Raw genomic sequence first — 19494 nt, 5'->3', positions numbered from 1 at the left:
GGAAAACAGACTCTCTGGATCACATGAAAGAAGCAAATGAATCAGGGACCAGAGAGATAATTCAGTGGGTTAGGACACCTGCCTTGCATGAGGCTGATCCCTGGCATACCATATGGTTCCTGAACAAACAAAAACAAACAGAAAGAATTAAAGACACAGAACAGACAGGGCCCACTGGTTCACTCACAACACTTTGCTTTATTGTGGGGCAAGTGAGTTGTGTAAAGCTATGCACAGACTAAGAAACTATTCTTTCCTTTTCATTCGCATCTGTGATTTCCAACAGTGTTCAATGAGTGTCATGCCTACATCATGCCAACACCACAGTGCCTACTTACCCTGGTAACATTCCAAGGACCCTCCCGCCCTCCTCTCCTTTCACTCCAAGTAAGCTCAGATCTGGAGATTGACTCAATCGGTGACGCTTTTGACCATTTGCTGTTCCCTCCCTGTGTCTCTTTACATCTGCCAGGTGGGAGATGGTTCTGCACCTGTGCCTCTCCTTCTCTCTAGTTCCATCCACTTAGTGCCAATCTGCGCAATTTCATTTTCCTTATTGCTGAATAGTATTCCATTAGGTGAGACATGCCACACTTTCTGTATCCACTCATCTGTTCTGGGGTACTTGGGTTGTTTCCCGATCTTGGCTACTGTGAATAGTGTTGCAATGAACACAGGAATGCAGAATTTTTGTTCTAAATGATGCTTTCAGCCTTTGGATAGATACCTAGAAGTGGAATTGCCGGGTTGTGCTCAGCAGCACAATTCTGAGTTTAAATTGTTTTTAACTGTGTTTCAAGCCTAACAGGAATACTGTAGCACTGTAGCACTGTCATCCCACTGTTCATCAATTTCCTCAAGCAGGCACCAGTAAAGTCTCCATTGTGAGACTTCTTGTTACTGTTTTTGGCATATTGAATATGCCACAGGGAGCTTGCCAGTCTCTGCCATATGGGCGGGATACTCTCGGTAGCTTGCCCGGCTCTCTGAGAGGGATAGAGGAATCAAACCCGGTTCGGCCACATGCAAGGCAAATGCCCTGCTGGCTGAGCTATTGCTCCAGTCCACAATAGGAATTAAATATAAAAATGAATAAGCATTCAAAACACAAGACATATCTCATGTGGAGGGTCCTGAGTGAGGCTGGAATGCTGATAGCCCACACCCAGCTCTACGGGAAACCCAGAGAAGCTGTAGGAGCCTCAGGGTGGACATGTGGGGCACAGTCTGCTGCTGGGGCCAAGGTCTGTCAAGGAAGGAAAAGCCACAGCCTCCCCCATGGCCACTGGTTTAGGTGATGATAGTAAAAAGTCAGCGAGTGAAGATCGTTTAGTGTTGCGAAAGAGTAATGCACAGACCCGGGCAGGGATTCAGCCGTAAATGCAGGGAGATTTTAGTCTGCATTTTAAAAATAGTCTTTTCTCTACTGAACAGAGCACGAGCAGCTCGAGTGCCGAACAAGAGTGTGATGGATCCACACACACAGGCAGAGCTGCAGACAACACGGGTTTAAAAATTAATCAGATTGTGTTTTACATGCATTGCAGATTAAAGTTTTATTAGATTGCAGAGTGCCTTTTTATGGAGATAAAGATGAACATATGCTTAGATGAGATATTCTGCCACAAAGATACGCATAAAATGTACAGGTATGTTACAGGGGACAGAGAAACAAGATTGATCATCATTGTATTTACAGGAATTCATAAAGGCTTCTCTGGAGGAAACGTAGTCACAATTCAAACTTCTCATCTTGAAAGTAATCTGCAGAGTTGAGATAGTCTTGAAGTTGGCTGTATTTCTGGGTGTGCAATAGAAAAGCAAGTTACTGAGGGTAGCACAGACAGGACAACTCGACAGCTACTGACAAGGTGGAAACAAGTTCCCTTCGTGGCATCGTGAGAAAAAAAGTCATTTTTGTTTTAGCCATACACAGGGACTTGGTTTCAAATAAGTGTTTCTGGGAAGAGACAGACCTTCACCTGAAACATGCCTCTCTTGGCATCAGACGCTGTTCTACAACCTCTTCGCCGTGGAAGTAGAACAGCTTTGGGGACCAGCTCTACAGAAATACGGTTCCTCACAGTCCAGAATAGCAGGGCCAGAGCCAGCAGGGCCATGCCAGATCCAGAGCCCAGCATGGTGACCGCCAAGGCACAGACCTGACAGAAGGGGTGTTCTGGCAGGTGGGGCCGCAAGAGTGGCCTGTGCACCCCACGGGGACAGCATTTAGTGGGCAGAGATGTGGGGGGCAGCGGCTTCTGTGGATGCCAGTACACACCCTCTAGGGGAACAAGCCGGGAAAGCGAGGGGGACTGACCACAGCAGTTGGCCCCCAAACAGGAAAGCAAACAAAATATATACGTGCATGGAATCTCCACAAACATTTTTCAAAATAGTTAACATATAATTAACTATGCAAAATCCAGAATTCCAGAAAAGGGCCAGGCAGACCCCTCATACTTTAGGATTCTTTCTGTGATGCATCTGAAATGCAATTACAAGAGCAAAACAGAGACTGCCCTTGGATGCTCTCTCCACTCAACTCCTGGCCTATGTCTCCTCTCTCCTTCCCTGGCGCCCTGTTGACCGCTGAGTGCCCAGGTGGGCATCATGCCCTGTTCTTTTTTTTTTTAACTTTTTTTTTGGGTCATACCCAGCAATGCACAGGAATTACTCCTTGACTCTGCACTCAGGAATTACTCCTGGTGGTGCTCGGGGACCATATGGGATGCTGGGAATCAAACCTGGGTGGGCCGTATGCAAGGCAGACACCCTATCCGCTGTGCTATCGCTCCAGCCTCTGTGCCCTGTTCTTATCCTTTGCTTGCCCCTGAGCTTTACCAGTGAGGGTCACACAAAGAGCCTCCAAGGGTGGTGGGGAGAGCCCCATCTGTGTGTTTGCAGGCCTTTGGCGAGGTCTGGAGTCAGGCGGGGGAAGCAAGATGCTCTGGCAAGGCAGTGGGCGGTGAGGGCATGGGCTGATGTGTGGCAGGACTAAGCAATGGGACAGGCACAGGAGTGAGAGGAGAGGGGGAAGCTGGAGGGTACAGGGGGAGGCCCTGGGCTGGGGGCTGACTGGCTGGAGGACTTAGCGCTCAGCTCATTTTCCTCGGTCCCTGAGACGGAAAGCAGGCGTTGGGCCTGCCGTCAGCGTTCAAGCTCTGCTTTGTTGATTCAGAGTCAGAGATTGATCTGGGCTGTCTGGGGACCCCCAGGCAGTTCTCCTGGTGACTCCCAGCCCTGGACTCACCTTGAAGGATGCCAAATTGCATCCTAAGGGATAGTGGGGGGCTGCCAGCAGATGGCTGGGGCCCAGGGCAGCCTCGATGACCCCACTTTAGCCCTGACATCCATGTCAGTGTCCAACAGCATGGGGGCATCAGCATCGGGGCCTCACAGCGCCATACCCCGACTCTGTCCAGTGTGAGCTGCTAGCGAGGCCCCGCGTGCATAAGGGCAAGGGCAATCTCGGGGCTGGGCGGCCCTGGGAGCACCAGCCTGGGATGTGGGGGCCAGGCAGAGGAGCCAAGAACAAAGGTAGGGAGGAGAGAGTCTAGGCCTCATGCAGCTGGTCTAACCTTCTCTGCCCCCTTGACAATCGCGACTTAGCCCAAAGGAGGACGAAATGCTTCTTTCCCATTCCCCTTACCTCCTTAATCCAGCCACTTTCTTTGGACTGATTGAAAATTCTTTCCACTGTCTCTTTAACCTGCTCATTCTCCACCTCTTCTGTCTTCACGATGGAGCAACATTCCTGGTACAGTTTGAACTTAAAGTGCTTCAGTGCATGATAGATTTGGGTGCGGTTGGCACAAATCCTGCCAACAGTAAACACCTACAGGGAGAGACAAGCCTGACCCCACGGCAGGCAGGAAGGCACAGCGGCGGACACACAGCCTCAACTTGGCTCTGTGCTCCGTGGGGTTTGAGAAATGGACCCTGATGCATAGTCCCAGTCCCAAATGGAGCAAGCATGGGCTGGGTGCTGGGACTCACGAGAGAAGCCCCCAGACACAGTTCATCCACGCCCTGGAGGGGTCTTAGGAGAAGGGGCCTTAGGTGGGGATCTGGAGCGGGGTTCCCCAAAGCAGGGTGAACCCTGGCCGGCTGGGTGTAGAGGGCGCATGATGGCCATGCCCAGGCCCCTCTGGGGGTGGGAATGACAGAGAAGTGACTGCAAGGCCACAGCACAGACCGCTCCGGCTGACGACAATCAAGCCTTATTCTGAAACTAATGAGTGTCAATTTATTGCTGAATTATTTATCCCTGACACTCCCCCTGCTCCCAATTCTGTGTGTCATTTTGCATTTGGTCGTATTTTCTTCCTTGATGTCTGGGACAGGCCAATGGCCCTCCTGGGTCAGGTTCAGAAACTGCCCCTTGCCTGCCCTCTCCCTCCCGGCCTCCCGCTGCCCGTGAACACAGAGGGCATCTGTGAGCGTGTGGACGTGCCTGCTTGTCGTGCGACATAAAGTCGTCGGTCTCCATGGTCTTGGTATTGTAGAGCCTCCCAGACAGGTGCACCGAGTAGCGGCAGAGGCGCTGCAGCCCGCATGCCTGGCAGCCGCACGTCTCCGGGCTCCTCAGGTGGATGGCGACATGGGAGTAGTTCTCCACCCGCTCCTAGAAGCCACAGAACGGGCATGGGCAGAGGTGGCCCAGACACGTGTGTGTTCCCATGAGGTGTTTCAGTAAAGCAGCTCAGGGGGTGGGAGGGAGGGAGGGAGGGGAGGACCCGAAAGAAAAGGACGTCAGTGCTCTTTCTTTGAGTGCTGAAAAGTGGAGGGCAGGTTAGCACCCAGAGTCTGGATGTGGAGGACCCCAAAGAGGAAAGCCTGGATAAGATATTTGTAGAAAATTTAAAAAAAATAAATCTATCATTTAGGTCAGTGAAAGAAAAGAGCCTGACTCAGGGAACATTGATGTCACAGCTCCCACACTTACAAGCCACAACTTGGAATTCTTATAGATTTTAATTCACATCCTTTCTTCTTTTTCTTCTTCTTTTTTTTTCTTTTCTATTTTGGGTCACACCTGGGGATGCACAGGGGTTACTCCTGGCTCATACACTCAGGAATTCAGGAATTACTCCTGGCAGTGCTCAGGGGACCATATGGGATGCTAGAATTGAACCCAGGTTGGCTGTGTGCAAGGCAAATGCCCTACCCCTATTGCTCCAGCCCCACATCCTTTTTTTCTTGCCATCTCTAGTTAGTGTCTATCAACTAGGTAAAAATAGAAAAAAAAATGAGCAGGGGACAGCCTGGCACCTGTTAGCAGTTAGCAATGGGAGAGCAGGAAGGACTGGGCACATGCTGGTGAGCTTGGGGAGGTGGCAGGGTTATGCCTGGGGCATTTTTGTGCCTGCCCTGGGCTGACTTCAGATGCTGAGCAACTTGCTCGGGCTGATGAGGGCACCTCAGTGAGGTATCACACAGTTTCCTCAAAGGCAGAAGTCCTCAGCATGGCACCATTCACAGACCATAAAACAGTTCTCTCCTGTCCAAGCAGAGGTCTTGGAGCACCTTCCCACACTCTATGATACACTTCAGTTTGCCTGTAATAAATATACATAAATATATGCATCCCTCCTAGTAGATAAAGCTATCTTATGATCGACTTATGGATTGTGCCAGGCACTTTATCTTCAAAATCAGTCGACATTTCCCTGTAAATGAGCAGGCAAACCCCAGGACCTGTGCTTCAGAGAGTTTCACCAGGGTGGGTGGAGGCCTTGAAATGCAGCCTGATGAGGTGCAGTCTCTGTCTCAGACCCTCACTGGGCCCGGGCCCTGTCCTGGGGGACTTATTGGTCACGGGAGCATTCAGAGCCTTGGGGGAACCTGATCTCGGAACAGAGACCAGCTAGCTCTGGATTCAGCCCCCCCACTTCCCCTCCCCCCTCCATTCTTGTGCTGTTCTTCCTTTTGCTAATCCTCAGGACATGGAAGAGAAGCACAGCAGGAAACCAAGCACAGAGAGAGAGGAAAGGGCACCTCGAAAGCCACACAGAGTGGCCTCTCCTCTGGAACTGTGAACTGGAGAGCAAGAGGGTGGTGGTGGCCCTGGCCTGCTCCTCAGGGACTGCTCCAGGCCTCTGATCTGTTTCCCAACCTGGGGGGACCACCTCCCTGTGTGAACAGGCAGGCAAACCCTGAGAGAAACACACAGAGTGCTTCATTCCCGGAAGATGTAGTTACAGCCAAAGCATCACTGCCGTAACCTCCTTAATGAGAGGTCAGTGGTAGAGGCCAGTTAAACCAATTTTGGGTCTGTAGTCTGTCAGGACATCAGGGTACCCTGCCCCAGCACGAACCCCAGAGACTGTGACCTAAGCAGTACCTTGTATTGCTCTTTCCAGCGGCTTCTAGAAACCAAGCTCTCCAGACGGGGCTGGACGAAGCGGTTGTCCAGATAATGGAGCGATGTCAGCATGTCTTGCGCATAGGTCTTCTGCCTGGTGCCATCTGCTCGGGGTGTAACAACAAAGCATCACTTTGCCCTTAGGATATTGGAAAGATAGGGGAGGGGTTACACCGCCCCCCACGAACCAAGTGGAGACCAGTTTACTCCGAGAGCGGCCAAGCAGAGCAAGTCTGAGGGCATGAAACAGCCTGAGCTGTCTTGGCGAGATCTGAGGTGCTGAGAGAGGCCGGGAGGTGCTGGGAGAACTGCCGGCTGTTTGGGGAGAGCCAGTCAGTCTCCTGGGCCGGGACCCCGAAGAGTGCAGAGAAGACACTCGCAGGCTTTAGCCATCAGCAGGGTCCTTCTGAGGGACAGTGAGGATCTGACCTTCCTCTGGATACATGCAGAGGCACACGCAATGCTGCTGTTTCTCACCCTCACTATGCTTTAGATCAACACACACAAGGAAAAGCAGCAGGCCTGGTGGTTCCGCTCCTATGACTGACTTACCATACAGCGAGCCCAGAAAGGAGGCATCCAGAGCATTGATGAGCAGGGCCTTCACCACGCGCTCAAAATGGGTGTAGTGGTCACTAAAGGAATCTGAAATCAGTTTAACATTGGTATTAGGACACAGCAGACAAAGCGATTCCCTCCCCACAATAGCCCCTTTCTCCAAGGTGAGACTCCATTGCTATGATCACTGTATCACTGTCATTTCATTGCTCAAGCAGGCACTAGTAATGTCTCTATTGTGAGACTTGTTACTGTTTTTGATATATCGAATACGCCACGGGTAGCTTGCCAGGCTCTGCCATGTGGGAGAGATACTCTAGGTAGCTTGCTGGGTTCTCCTCGAACCCGAAAAAGGACTCACCAGCCAGGATGGCTGAGAACCTTTGTTCAGTAGAAACACCTAATCACAAGTGAACTTAAATATATAGTATTTTCCTTCAGTAGAAAAAGTTAATATTTAGCTAGAGAGATAGTATAGCACATGTCCTACACACAGCAGACGTGGGTTCAATCCTGAGCAACATATATGACCCCTGGATTGCCACCAGGAGTAAGCCCTGAGCATAGCTGATTTCGTCTCCACCCACAGCCCCCTTCCCCCCCACAAAAAAATGTGATTTAAAAGTTTGGACTGGCGAGGTAAGGTGCTTGCCTTGCATGTAGCAGACACAGGCTATAAATAGGAGCAAAAGCTGTAATTGTCCTAATTTTACGGAGTTGTCTTGGCAAATTAGTTGGCCACTGAGCAAACCTCATTTTTCAGAAGAAGTAACTCTAATTCCAAACATCTGTCATGCTAAATGATCTTCATTCACCTCCTAAACAGAGGAACCTGCCCAGGAACGCTGGGAAGGTAGGTCATCCAGAGACCAGACCACTGCCCAGAGCAGGACGGAAGCCTCTGAAGGGAGCCTGGCAGCACACCCATGACCTGTCTCACTGCTTCTCTCATGAGATCACCTGGGAGTCACCACAGTAGCCAGCAGAGCCCAAATGGTGCCACACCAGCTGCCCATTTTCTGCAGTGGTACCGCACCCTCTGCCCATTTTCTGTAGAGCCCCAGTGATACTTTATCCTCTGCCTGTTTTCTGTTTTGCCAGATTCAGATTGTCCTTGCGCCAATGCTAAAGAACATTCTACCTGCTCTGTGGGCCTGTGAAAACGTGTGAAGAACCTGAACATGGTATGAAATGTGGGACATGCTTGCAATGGCTGAAGCAAAATAAGGGAACATGCTTGAATGGCAGTTGAATCAAAATAAGACCACTTATTAATATCCACCAGTGGATTGGGTGGGTAGATGGAGGCTGGGGTTACACCAGGCAGTGCTCACAGATCACTCCTGGTGGTGCTCAGGGGACCATATAAAGTGCCAACAATAGAGCTGGGGTCGAACATGTGCTAGGCACATCCCCTGCCCTCTGTAAGTCTTCTCTCTCCCCCACCAGTAACACATAGGTCACCTAACAGCCACCAGGAGTGACCCCTGAGCACAAAGCTAGGAGCAAGCTCTGAGCTCCACCAAGTGTGACCCCAAAACGAAACAGATTTTGAAGTAGGAATTAAAACTTTTGTTTGCTATTCTATGCTTAACATCTTCCCCAAATCTAAGGAATTTCTGGTGAGACTGAGTTACGTTTAGAGGCATGATTTTGGGGGCTGTGGAGGTAACTTGACTGGGGGGAGTCAAATTCTGGCATGAGCATTGCAAGGCCCTAAGTCTACCCACTGCCTCACATCCCCACTCCCCAGCCAGCAACACAGCCCCAAGCACGGCCTAGTCCAGAGATGTTAGCACGTGGGTCCTCTGGAATATTCCAAATATGGGGGCCAGAGTGATCAGACAGAGGCAGGTGCTTGCCTTGCACACAGATGACCCGGCTGTGTGACCCTAGCATCCCATTTGGGTTTCCCAAGCCCTGCAGAGAGTTATCCCTTAGCACAGAGCCAGGAGTCAGCCCCAAGAACCACTAAGTTTGGCCCAAATCCAAATAAACATTCTTTTAGAAAAAGACAACCAAAGTGAGCTTTAAAACTTAAAATTAGGGGCTGGAGCAACAGCACAGCGGGTAGGCCTCCTGCTTTGCATGGCCGACACGGGTTCGATTCCCAGCATCCCATATGGTCCCCTGAGCACTGCCAAGAGTAATTCCTGAGTGCATGAGCCAGGAGTAACCACTGTGCATCGCCTGGTGTGACTCAAAAAGAAAAAAACCCTAAAAATTATTGGGTCCAAAGAGTGCAGTATGTAAGGCACTTGCCTTGCATACCATCTACCCCAGCTCCATCCTCCGCATCCCATAGGGGCCCCACAGCACCTCCAGGAGCGATTCCTGAGTGCAGGGTCAGGAATAAGCACTGAGCATCGCTAGGAATGGCCCAAAAAACAAACCAAAAAAACTTTTAAAATATTATATAAACTATTTTACACTATGCAAACATTTGGGAGATTTGCATAACCCAGGCAACCAATATTTTTTTGATGCCCAATGCATAATATTACAAAGCTGTGCATGTAGTAAGATAACCATATCTAGACAAAGAAATGGATTACAATGTAAGGAGAGATTAAATACATGGTTACAGATTCCATTCTGCAATTAACCTTATCAAATTTTGGTATAGTGTAAAACGAGAATATTTATATATTTATAAGGTTTTTTTTTTTTTGCTTTTTGGGTCACACCCAATGATTCTCAGGGCTTACTACTGGCTCTGCACTCAGGAATTACTCCAGAGATGTTCAGGGGACCATATGGAACCCTGAGGATTGAACCTGGGTTGGCTGTGTGCAAGGCAAATGACCTACCAGCTGTAGTATCTCTCCAACACTACAAGTACTTTTTAAAATTTACTTGAGACCATCCCTCCCTTTTTCATTATTTTTTTAATTTATATGAATGAAGCAAATTTGTTTTCACTGGCTTCAACAACAAAAAATACAACAAACATAAAAGAAAATATTAAAAAATTACTGCCTTATATTGAGATAGATGTTAATCATATTTAATGAAGTGCAAAACAAAGCATTTTTTTCCTGTAGGAAAAACTAATAAAATAATTACTTTTCATAAATTATGCCATTTATGTGAACATATAATAGTAACGCCATTTTGTCAATTATATATATTATAAATCCCTGTTTTGCATTTCTATAATGGCAAATGTTAATAATATTCATAAACTCAAACTTGTCTTGCACGAGGCTAACCTGGGCTCATCCCCAGAACCCCTGAGCTCTGCCGGGAGTGACCCCTGAGCACAAAGTCAGGAGTAAGTCTGTGAACTGCCAGTTGTGGTTCCAAAGCAAACAAATAAATAGAGATGAGATGTTAAACAGATGGTGTTCAGAACAAGCCACCAGGTGCTTCTTGTGTGTGAACTTACAAAGGGAATTCTGCTTCACTAATTTCAGCTGTGATGTGGTCAGGTTTTCTCCTTGCTGGCTTTTATTTTCTTCTTCACCCTCCTCATCTTGCACTACAAAGTCATCAATAATGTAATCATCCCCGTCGTCACCATATTCTAAATTTTCCTCTTCCTCGTTGTCCTCTTCCTCGTTGTCCTCCTCCCCATTCTCATCACTGCTCTGGCGTGATTCCTTTTCAGAGTCCTAATGAAATCCGAACAGAGTGGTCGGTCAGTAAGTGGTCCCTTTAATCATGACAACCAGGTCACAATGAGGAATGACTGTGAAGTACAAAGATCAACTGTGAAACAGACCCAAATAAATAAATAACCCTACACATCAATTTTTCTATTTTCAGGTTTCGAACGTTAAAATGCAAAACGTCGACATCAGGAAGATGACAACATACCTGGGGGAGCGATGGAAAAATTTCAAATGAACGTTAGGGTTACAAACAGAAATTAAAAGCAGGGGAGACTCTCCAAGACAAGTCACCTCTCAGTTTGAAAAAGAAAAAAAAAGTGTTGCCCAGAGAGAGGCACGCTCAGACAACAGGGTGGGCACTGCCCGCCCTAGGGCGCGCTCAGGAATGCCTGGCTCCTGAGCGGGTTCCTCGGAAATAAACCCTCAAGTGGCCTGTGCGCAGGAGGAACTCTGCACTGGTGGCCTGAAAGCCACAGCCAGGGGAAGAGAAGAGCAGCGGGCGAGCATGGGCACACACACCTGCGCGTCGCGGCTCCCAAGACGTCCCCGGCGGGCCCTTTGCCTGGACAACTCCTGCAGCCTCTGCAGCTGCGCGCGCCTCCTGGCCGCCAGGGCCTGGCCCGGGCTGCCCGCCTCGTCCTCCACCACTCTCCGCGGGCGCTTCCCGCCCGCCTTCCGCACCAGGATGTCGCTGCCATCGCTGTCGTCGCTGTCATCCATCACCAAGGATGCCCGTTTCCTCCTCCCGCACCGGATGTGCTCTTCCTCATCTAGATCCTCGTCCAGGGTGCCTCCTGCTGTCCCGTGTTCAGAGGGCTGTTGGGGGTTGCAGGCGTCTACTTTGCTCTCCTCCTGGCCCATGGCACTGCTGTGGGTGTCTGTGTTTCTCTCACTTTCCACGGTGGCAGATTCCAAGTCACTTCCCAGGGCTGACTCCTTGTCCCGCCCCTTGTCACTGCAGAGCTCTGTGTCATGATCGCTGCCAGTGCTGTGGTCACTGTCCAGCTCTTCGCCACTGTCCAGGTCTTCATCGCTGTCCAGGTCTTCATCACTGTCCAGTAACTGGGAGAGGCTATTTCTTTTGGTCCGCCTCCAGTCCACTCGTGATATCTGCTCCGGCTCTTGCGTCTTAGAACTTTTCCTCGTTTCGTGTCTTCTAACAAGTACCATGGCCACTTCAGCTCCTACAAGATAATTAGTGGGGCCATAATCACGACAACCAGGTCACAATGAGGAATGCATTCATGATACAGAAATGGTTTTCAAAGGAAAAACACATGAAGTTATGTGAGGGCAGGTGGCAGAACAGTCATCACAATGCACTGAGCATCCGAGAGTCGTATGAGCATCTTTATAGCATAGCAATCCTGCACTGAAGAAGACTTTCCATGCACAGAATAAAAGCACACACACATCTACTAAAGAAAATCCCAGGCAGTTTTCACTAAGTAGTACCAAGATAAGGGAAAGAAGTTGTGATTAAAGTACAGTCAGGAAAATCAGTATAGCAACCGCTTCACTGAAGATTTTGTTCAAGAGATGTGATCTTAGTCTCCTGAGAATTGGTTATACAGCAACAGAAAGAATGAATCAAAAGGGGGTTTTAGGAGTTAAAATGATAAGATCAAAACTCTGGCACTGAAAAAGAATATGGTAATTTTAGTAAATGTGACTTAGAAGCTGTGATAAAGGCTTTGTGTTGGAAATAGAGAAGTGTAGAGAAGGATGGATTATAGAATGATTCATGCAGTGTGTGCTTAGGATTCTGAATAGAGAAATGAAATGAAATTGAATATAAAGGAAGCTCTAAAGTATTAATTGACCTTAAACATAAGTACAAACTGTATTCAAAAAAACTATTAATTGAACTCTTAGGCACTATATATTTGAGCAAAGTTGCACTGGATTTAAAAATCTAATAGTCAACAATATAATACAATCCAATAGAAAACTTACTAACAATCCAATAATGCAGTCAGGTGGAAAAAAAGTTTCCCATTCAGAAGAAGGGGAACTCCATTAAAATGATCACAAGCATATAGTAAAGGAATAGACAGGAAGCTGGATCACTGGGACACACATGCTTCTGAGGTTGCCAAGGCAAAAGACACAGGATCACAATGTAATGCGAGTGACCTCACAATGCATATGTAAGAGCTTGTGCATTCAACTGCCTCCAAAAAAAAATCAACAGCTGAAGTTGATTGTCCAATACTTCTACCACATCATGAATGTTCCTGAAGATGAACTATCATATAAGAAAATAAAATAATATGAAAATAACCATAATTAATTGATGCCAAAGAATTGTTTAAATGTCCACTTTATTAAGCAACCTACCAGATAAAGAAACTTTTATAAGCTTCTAGAAATAAAATAATAAATAGTATTAAAGATAGTTTTAAATGTGTGCAAACCCTGAAGGTAATTACAAAAACAAAATGCCAAAACTTCCTGAGCACTGGGAATATGACGAGTAAGTGTATAACTTCTCAGGATGGTTACTTTTTCTGAAGGGATAGGGTTCATTCTCCCAGGTTTCAGAGACAGTGGGACTGTCTCTGTGGTGGTAGCACAGCATCTGAGATCAGAATGAGTAGGGAGATACACTGAAAGTTACAGTGTAGATGGAACGCAACAAAGGAAGTAACCCTATCACCTAAACACTGATGGGATAACCCCACAAGGCCTGGTCAAGAAGCCAAACATTCTGCTGTGTGAGACTCATGTGAACTGTTTTACATTTATATTAAGTTCAGGAAAGATGAGATCAGGTGTGGTCGAAGTCACTCTTTCAAGAAACCTGTCACTCCTCACAGCACATGATATCCAGCCTATCGCTCCCCCAGAGCGTCACTAGATTAGGGGAGCTTGTTTTGAAGACCCCACAAAGGAAGCAGCTTCTATCATGAAGACAGAGAGTACAACAAAGCAGGTGTTAGATGTCTGGGTTACACCCCCAGCCCTCCGAAGGGCATCTTGCTGCACTAGGAAGGCTCTCTGAACTTTCTCATCAATCCTTCACATTGGGAGGAATAATGAAAAGACACTTGGGAAAATCACCAAATGTGGCTTCCTAATATGGACAGGAGAAACGATACAGTAAAAGATGACTCTGTCTATTCATAACAGGAGTTTTTATATGCATTAGATGATTATCCTGTACAATGAAACTCTACCCACAGGAGAGCATTTATCATATCAGCAGGTGACTCCTGAGACCGAAGCAGAGATGCTAAGAGTGGACAGTATCAAAACACAGTCAAAACTTGTTAATAGCACACAGTTTTAAAAAACAAACAAAAAAAAGAAAGAAAAAAATTCCTTCTGTACAATTATTTTTCAGTGCGTTCACATTGTAAAAAACTCTGAAAAGATACTTAAGGAAAGTTATTATCTACACATATAAAAATCATAGTTATAGGCAGAGAGTTGAAAAGATTTACCAAAGATTACACACCTGGTTAGTGTGAGATAAGCAGCGATTTGAAATCTGGTTCCTGGTTTCCTGTCTATACAAAAATTTTCTACCAAAGTTCCATTTGTATAAGGTAGGAAAAAACCATGTCTTAAAAAAAATCATCATTTTATCTCTCATTCATGCACAATTTGGTTTCAGAAAATCATTAGAAAATAACTTAAGAGAATAGAGTTTGCAAACTTGCTTTTAAAATCATGTCACTAAGTTGTGGTGCACATAGGTTAGACCAGAAACTTCTGGAAGTAATTTATCCAAGAAGCAAGAAAAGAATGTGTAAAGGAGATGAAAATCTGCAGACTTCCTTCTACCGCCTCACGATGCCACTGGTGGCAGGATTGCAGGAATCCCACAGTGAGTCAGAGTGAAGATTCCAACAAAGGCAGTTTCTTATGAGAAGGACACCTCCTTTGGAAAACTGCAGTCTTAAACATTTAAAGAGGCAAATTTTATTTAAATAAAAACCAAGTTCAAATGGTCACATGTCAAATTTCCAGAATTTCTTCAAGAATTCAAAATTGCCAATTACAGCAAAAAAATAAAAAAAAATGCTGTCATTAAAAGAGAAGAGTGTTATATAATAAAGCTGTCTTTTTTTAAAAAAAATTATGGGTATTTACAAACTTAGCTAGGGATGGAAGAATGACAGAATGAAAAGTGAACCAACCTTGAGAAAAATGAGATGGCAAAGCTAAGTTGATGGAATGACATTTCTAATCAAGATGTTAGAATTTGGGGCTGGAGCAATAGCACAGCAGGTAGGACGTTTGCCTTGCATGCAGCCGATCCGGATTCAATCCCCAGCATCCCATGTGGTTCCCCAAGCATCGCCAGGAGTGATTCCCGAGTGCAGAGCCAGGAGCAACCCCTGAGCATCACTGGGCGTGACCCAAAAAGCCAAAAAAAAATGTTAGAATTCACTCAAATGAGAATTTGTGCAAATAGATGTAATTTATACATGTGCAGAGGAAACACTGGGTTTCTGGAAAGGAGATCAAGTTTCTTGAATAATGCTGTACCTTTAGGGAGAGAAAAGCAGAGACTGAACAGAAGCATTAAGTAAGTAAATGGAGACCACCAGTGGACCCATCTGTGTGCCTCATGCCCACAGAGGTAGGCTGGCTGTGAAGTAATGTCTATTGAAGCTGATCATCCATCCTGCTTTCTCTCAAATAGTAACTGCACGATTTTCACCATGTCCCTTAAATATCTCATCAGAAGCTGTATGCCTTCTCTAAGACTTTGGTGCTAATGCATCATCAGAAAAAAACAAAACAAAACAAAATCATCCTGGGATAGGAATCAACCACCTGCCCTATAAAGGAGGTAATGTGGATAGCTCACATTGAAATTAAAAAAAAAAACTTTTTATTAGTGAATCACCGTGAGGTACAGTAACAGACTTACAAATTTTCGCACTTGCGTTTCAGTCATATAATGATCGAGTGCCAATCCCTCCACCTGTGCCCATTTTCTACCACCAATGGTCCCAGCACCCCTCCCACCATCCCCACCCCTCCCACCATCCCCACCCCACCCCGCCTCTGTGGCAGGGCATTCCCTTTTCTTCTCTCTCTCCTTTTGGTGTGGTTTGCAATAGGTTTTTTTTAGGTCCAGGGAGCTCCAAGCATCACTTGAAATTCAACCCAAAGACATGCAATTTGCTTGCAAAACATCACCCTTCTTCATGCGTCCTTTCAACACCGTGCAACAGCGCCGCAAATCAATCTTCAGTAGCCAAAGAAATAACACAGATTGTCCACTTAGGTGCGGTTGGGCAACCTGCAAGGCTGCAGAGCGGGGCGGTGAGCTGCAGCCCTCTTGGGCAGCAGTCGGAGGGGACAGTCCCCGGGCCCAGGGTCAGGTGCATACCCCCCTACTCCTCCTCCCCAGGTGTAGGCGCGGGCGGGCGCGGCCTGGGCTGGGCGGGCAGCTCGAACACTGGACAGCTCACCGCTAGCTGCGGCGCTGGCTCTTTTCCTACGCTTGCCCCGGCCCCTTCTTCCCAGTGCACGGAGCGGCGCCGCGGGCCCAGCCCTCAGCGCCCCGGGCACCAGCCGTCTCACCTGTCACAGATCCTCCGCTCCCGCCGGCAACGCCCCCTTCCGGACCCCAGGGGAAGTCCCGCCCCGGGGGCGGGCCGCGGGCGGGGCGGGGCGGGGCGCGCGGCGGCGTCTTCCGGGAGCGCGCGGCTGGGCGGAGCGCGGCCCGTTTGGAGACTGAGGTGGGCGCCGGCCGGGCGGCCCCCGCCCTTCCGCTCTCCCGGCCCGGGGCTGCGGGGCGTCTAGGGGCATGAGCCGCTGGAGTGGGGTCCGGGCGGGCAGTGGAGCGGCGGGGCCTGCACGCCCGGCGGAGTCGGGGTGAGGCGCGGCCCTCAGCCCGCGAGCGTGCTCCCGGTCGCCGGCCGAGGCACGGCTGAAGCGCCGCTAAGGGGATCCTTGCGGGGGTCCCTGAGGGGGTCGCTGAGGCGCGACTGAGGAGGCCGCTGAAGGGGCTTCTGAGGCACCTCTGAGAGGGTCGCTGAGGGGGCCGCTGAGGCGCGGCTGAGAGGGTCTCTGAGGGCACCGCTGAGGTGCCGCTGAGGAGGTCGCTGAGGGAGTCTCTGAGGCACCTCTGAAAGGGTCGCAGAGAGAGTCTGAGGAGGTTTCTGACATACCTTTGAGGGGGTCGCTGAAAGAGCCTCTGAGCACTACTGAGAGGGCTGCGCAGTACCACTCTTCCGGCTGCGCCATGGCAGGCAAGCGGAAGCGAGTGGTCCTGACCATCAAGGACAAACTGGACATCATCAAGAAGCTGGAGGATGGCGGCTCATCCAAGCAGCTGGCGGGTGTGTACGGCATCGGTGAGACAACGGTACGTGACATCCGCAAGAACAAGGAGAAGCTCATCACCTATGCCAGTAGCTCCGACTCGAGCAGCCTGCTGGCCAAGCGCAAGTCCATGAAGCCATCCATGTATGAGGAGCTGGACCGCGCCATGCTCGAGTGGTTCAACCAGCAGCGCGCACGGGGCAGGCCCGTGTCGGGCCCGCTGTGTGCCAAGCGCGCGGAGTTCTTCTTTTACGCGCTGGGCCTGGATGGCGACTTCAACCCTTCGGCTGGCTGGCTCACTCGCTTCAAGCAGCGTCACAGCATCCGCGAGCTGAGCGCACGACGCCCGCGCCCCCGCGGCCTGGCAGGTGACCAGGCGGCGGTGGACAACTTCTGTGGCAGCTTTGGCGACTTTCTGCGACGCGAGAACCTGCAGCCAGAGCAGGTGTACCACGCCGGTGAGACGGGGCTCTTCTGGCGCTGTCTCCCGGCGCGAGCCCGGGGCGCCCCGCGGCCGTCAGAGGATCGTGTCACTGTGCTGTGCTGTGCCAATGCCACCGGTGCACACAAGCTCAAGCTCTGTGTGGTGGGCAAGGCCAGGCGGCCGCGCTCCTGCAAGGCCGCTGACACCACCAACCTCCCCGTGTCCTACTTCAGCCAGAGAGGCGCCTGGATGGACCTGTCCATCTTCCGCCAGTGGTTTGATAAGATCTTTGTGCCCCAGGTCCGAGAGTACCTGCGCTCCAAGGGCCTGCAGGAGAAGGCTGTGCTTCTGCTCGACAACTCCCCGACTCACCCCAACGAGAACGTTCTGCGCTCCGACGACGGCCAGATTTTCGCCAAGTACCTGCCACCCAATGTGGCTGCCCTAGTTCAGCCCTCAGGTCAGGGTGTCATTGCCACCATGAAGAGGAACTACCGCCTGGGCCTTCTCCAGAACAACCTGGAAGAAGGCAATGACCTGTGCTCCTACTGGAAGAGGCTGACCCTGCTGGACGCACTGTATGAGATAGCCATGTCGTGGAACTTGGTGAAGCCGGTTACCATCACCAGAGCATGGAAGAAGATTCTCCCGGCCATAGACGAGAAGGAAGGTCTGGACCTGGATGGAGAAGATATCTCAGTGGCCACCGTAGCCACCGTTTTACAGCACACCAAAGGACTGGAAAATGTGACTACTGACAACATCGAAAAGTGGCTGGAAGTGGACAGTACAGAGCCAGGCTATGAAGTGTTAAGTGATAGTGAAATTATCAGGCGAGCACAGGGCCAGACAGATGAGTCCAGTGAAAATGAGGAGGAAGAAATAGAGCTGGTTCCAGAGAAACACATTAATCATGCTGCTGCTCTACAGTGGACGGAGAATTTATTAGCTTATCTTGAACAACAAGGGGATATGATTCTGCCTGATAGACTGGTGATACGTAAACTTCGAGCTACTATCAGAAATAAGCATAAGATGTCAAACTCAAGTCAATAATGGCATTTCAATGTTCTTATTTGATCATTGTAACTTTTAATCTCTTGGCAATATGGCTCAATGTCTTTTGTTTTCTGAATTCACAGACACAGTCTTGTGAAATACAGATACAAGATGTATCTAAGTGGTTTGAGCATTGTTTCCCATCATCTGTTTGTGTCTCTTGTCCCCTTATTTGTGCAGCTATTCAAGAAGCTGATTCTGTATAAATAACAAATGTCATGGACACATGTATTCACTTTTGTACATCTTCAGTTAGCATTTCCCTAATAGCATTTCCTAATTTTTTCCTAGGAGTTACAGATAACAATGAGATTGAACACTTTCCTGAAATCTTTTCTGTCCTTTGTCAGCACTGCTACAGCACTCTCTGTGCTATTCATCTTAAATAGCTACCAGTTTGGTAAATCTATGTGCCTGAATGGAATGAAATACTTTGGTTGTAGATTTCAGGGTGATTTATAATAATTCAAAATAAAGCCCAACAAAAAAACGAGTCTATAAATTATAAAATCTTAGGAATCACATTTCTGTTAATTTTGGGTTGGTATCAGGATGGGGATAATTTTTGAGAAATGAAGTATATGTGGGAAGTGATTGATAAATGAAGCTGATAAAAGATGTTTTGATTTATTTGTATAAAACGAGTTGAATATTTAGGGAATTTTAGGTTATTTATATAAAGCGAATCAGTAGGATTGTCTTCATTGGGTCTCATAGATAGCAGTATAGGTTTGTTATTTATTCATCTAATTATAACACAGGCTTAGTAATGTTATATGTGGTAATATGGATTCCTATGTTATATATGGGAGAGCTTTTTGGGGATTTAAAAGTTTTTTTTCAACTGTGTACTTGAAAATGTAATTTGAAAAAATTTGTCATAGCTTTCCTTCCCTTTAATTTGATAAGAAGAAAAGAATAAAGTTTTATTATTTTAATAAGCCATAGGTTGTGCTCTATTTTATAAGGGCAGAAATAATTATGTTAAGTGTCAGATTCTAAAGGATTATTATTATTATTTATTATTTGACACTTCTGAAAGACATTCTAGAATTTGCGTTGATAAACTTTCCAGGTAAGCGCCATATATTTATTCAATACATTGAAAACATTTTACCTATTTGTATACTCTAACTTCAAAGTGTCCTTATTTTGTGTTTCAGTGTTAAAAAACAAAGCAGAAC

The 19494-nt window shown here is 47.9% G+C and overlaps 2 protein-coding genes across 7 annotated transcripts; one reads left to right on the top strand and one right to left on the bottom strand.

Moving 5' to 3' along the window:
- Window positions 1-211: 211 nt before the first annotated feature.
- Window positions 212-16143, bottom strand: CCDC82 (coiled-coil domain containing 82). Of its 6 annotated transcripts, none has more exons than XM_055132952.1 (9): window positions 16084-16128; window positions 14685-14895; window positions 11059-11723; window positions 10314-10539; window positions 6920-7012; window positions 6347-6471; window positions 4457-4627; window positions 3653-3838; window positions 212-1801 (listed from the first exon to the last, which is right to left on the bottom strand). In XM_055132952.1, exons 3-9 carry the CDS (start codon window positions 11707-11709, stop codon window positions 1733-1735), a joined length of 1521 nt encoding a protein of 506 aa, XP_054988927.1. In that variant the 5' UTR covers window positions 11710-11723; window positions 14685-14895; window positions 16084-16128; the 3' UTR covers window positions 212-1732. The 6 variants fall into 6 exon arrangements, with proteins under 6 accessions (XP_054988927.1, XP_054988929.1, XP_054988928.1 ...); XM_055132954.1 differs by lacking the exon at window positions 16084-16128 and adding an exon at window positions 15972-16039; XM_055132953.1 differs by lacking the exon at window positions 16084-16128 and adding an exon at window positions 15697-15895.
- Window positions 16144-16192: 49 nt separating this feature from the next.
- JRKL (JRK like) lies at window positions 16193-19253 on the top strand. Its single transcript, XM_004604818.2, has one exon. It carries the CDS (start codon window positions 16748-16750, stop codon window positions 18305-18307), a length of 1560 nt encoding a protein of 519 aa, XP_004604875.2. The 5' UTR covers window positions 16193-16747; the 3' UTR covers window positions 18308-19253.
- Window positions 19254-19494: the final 241 nt, after the last annotated feature.

Source organism: Sorex araneus, chromosome 3 (assembly GCF_027595985.1).
Source record: "Sorex araneus isolate mSorAra2 chromosome 3, mSorAra2.pri, whole genome shotgun sequence".
Classification (NCBI taxonomy): Eukaryota; Metazoa; Chordata; class Mammalia; order Eulipotyphla; family Soricidae; genus Sorex; species Sorex araneus.
The sequence above is the reverse complement of the archived record's forward strand: the minus strand, read 5'-3'. Positions and strand labels throughout refer to the sequence as shown.

Bases quoted from the DNA above. Each gene is read 5' to 3' on its own strand.
- CCDC82 (XM_055132950.1), bottom strand. The intron at 6,472-6,919 runs GTAAGTCAGTCA...CACCCCGAGCAG, and splicing joins CTTTCTGGGCTCGCTGTATG to ATGGCACCAGGCAGAAGACC. The intron at 1,802-3,652 runs GTAAGGGGAATG...TTGCACACCCAG, and splicing joins AAAGTGGCTGGATTAAGGAG to AAATACAGCCAACTTCAAGA.
- JRKL (XM_004604818.2), top strand. From the start codon at position 16,748: ATGGCAGGCAAGCGGAAGCGAGTGGTCCTGACCATCAAGGACAAACTG.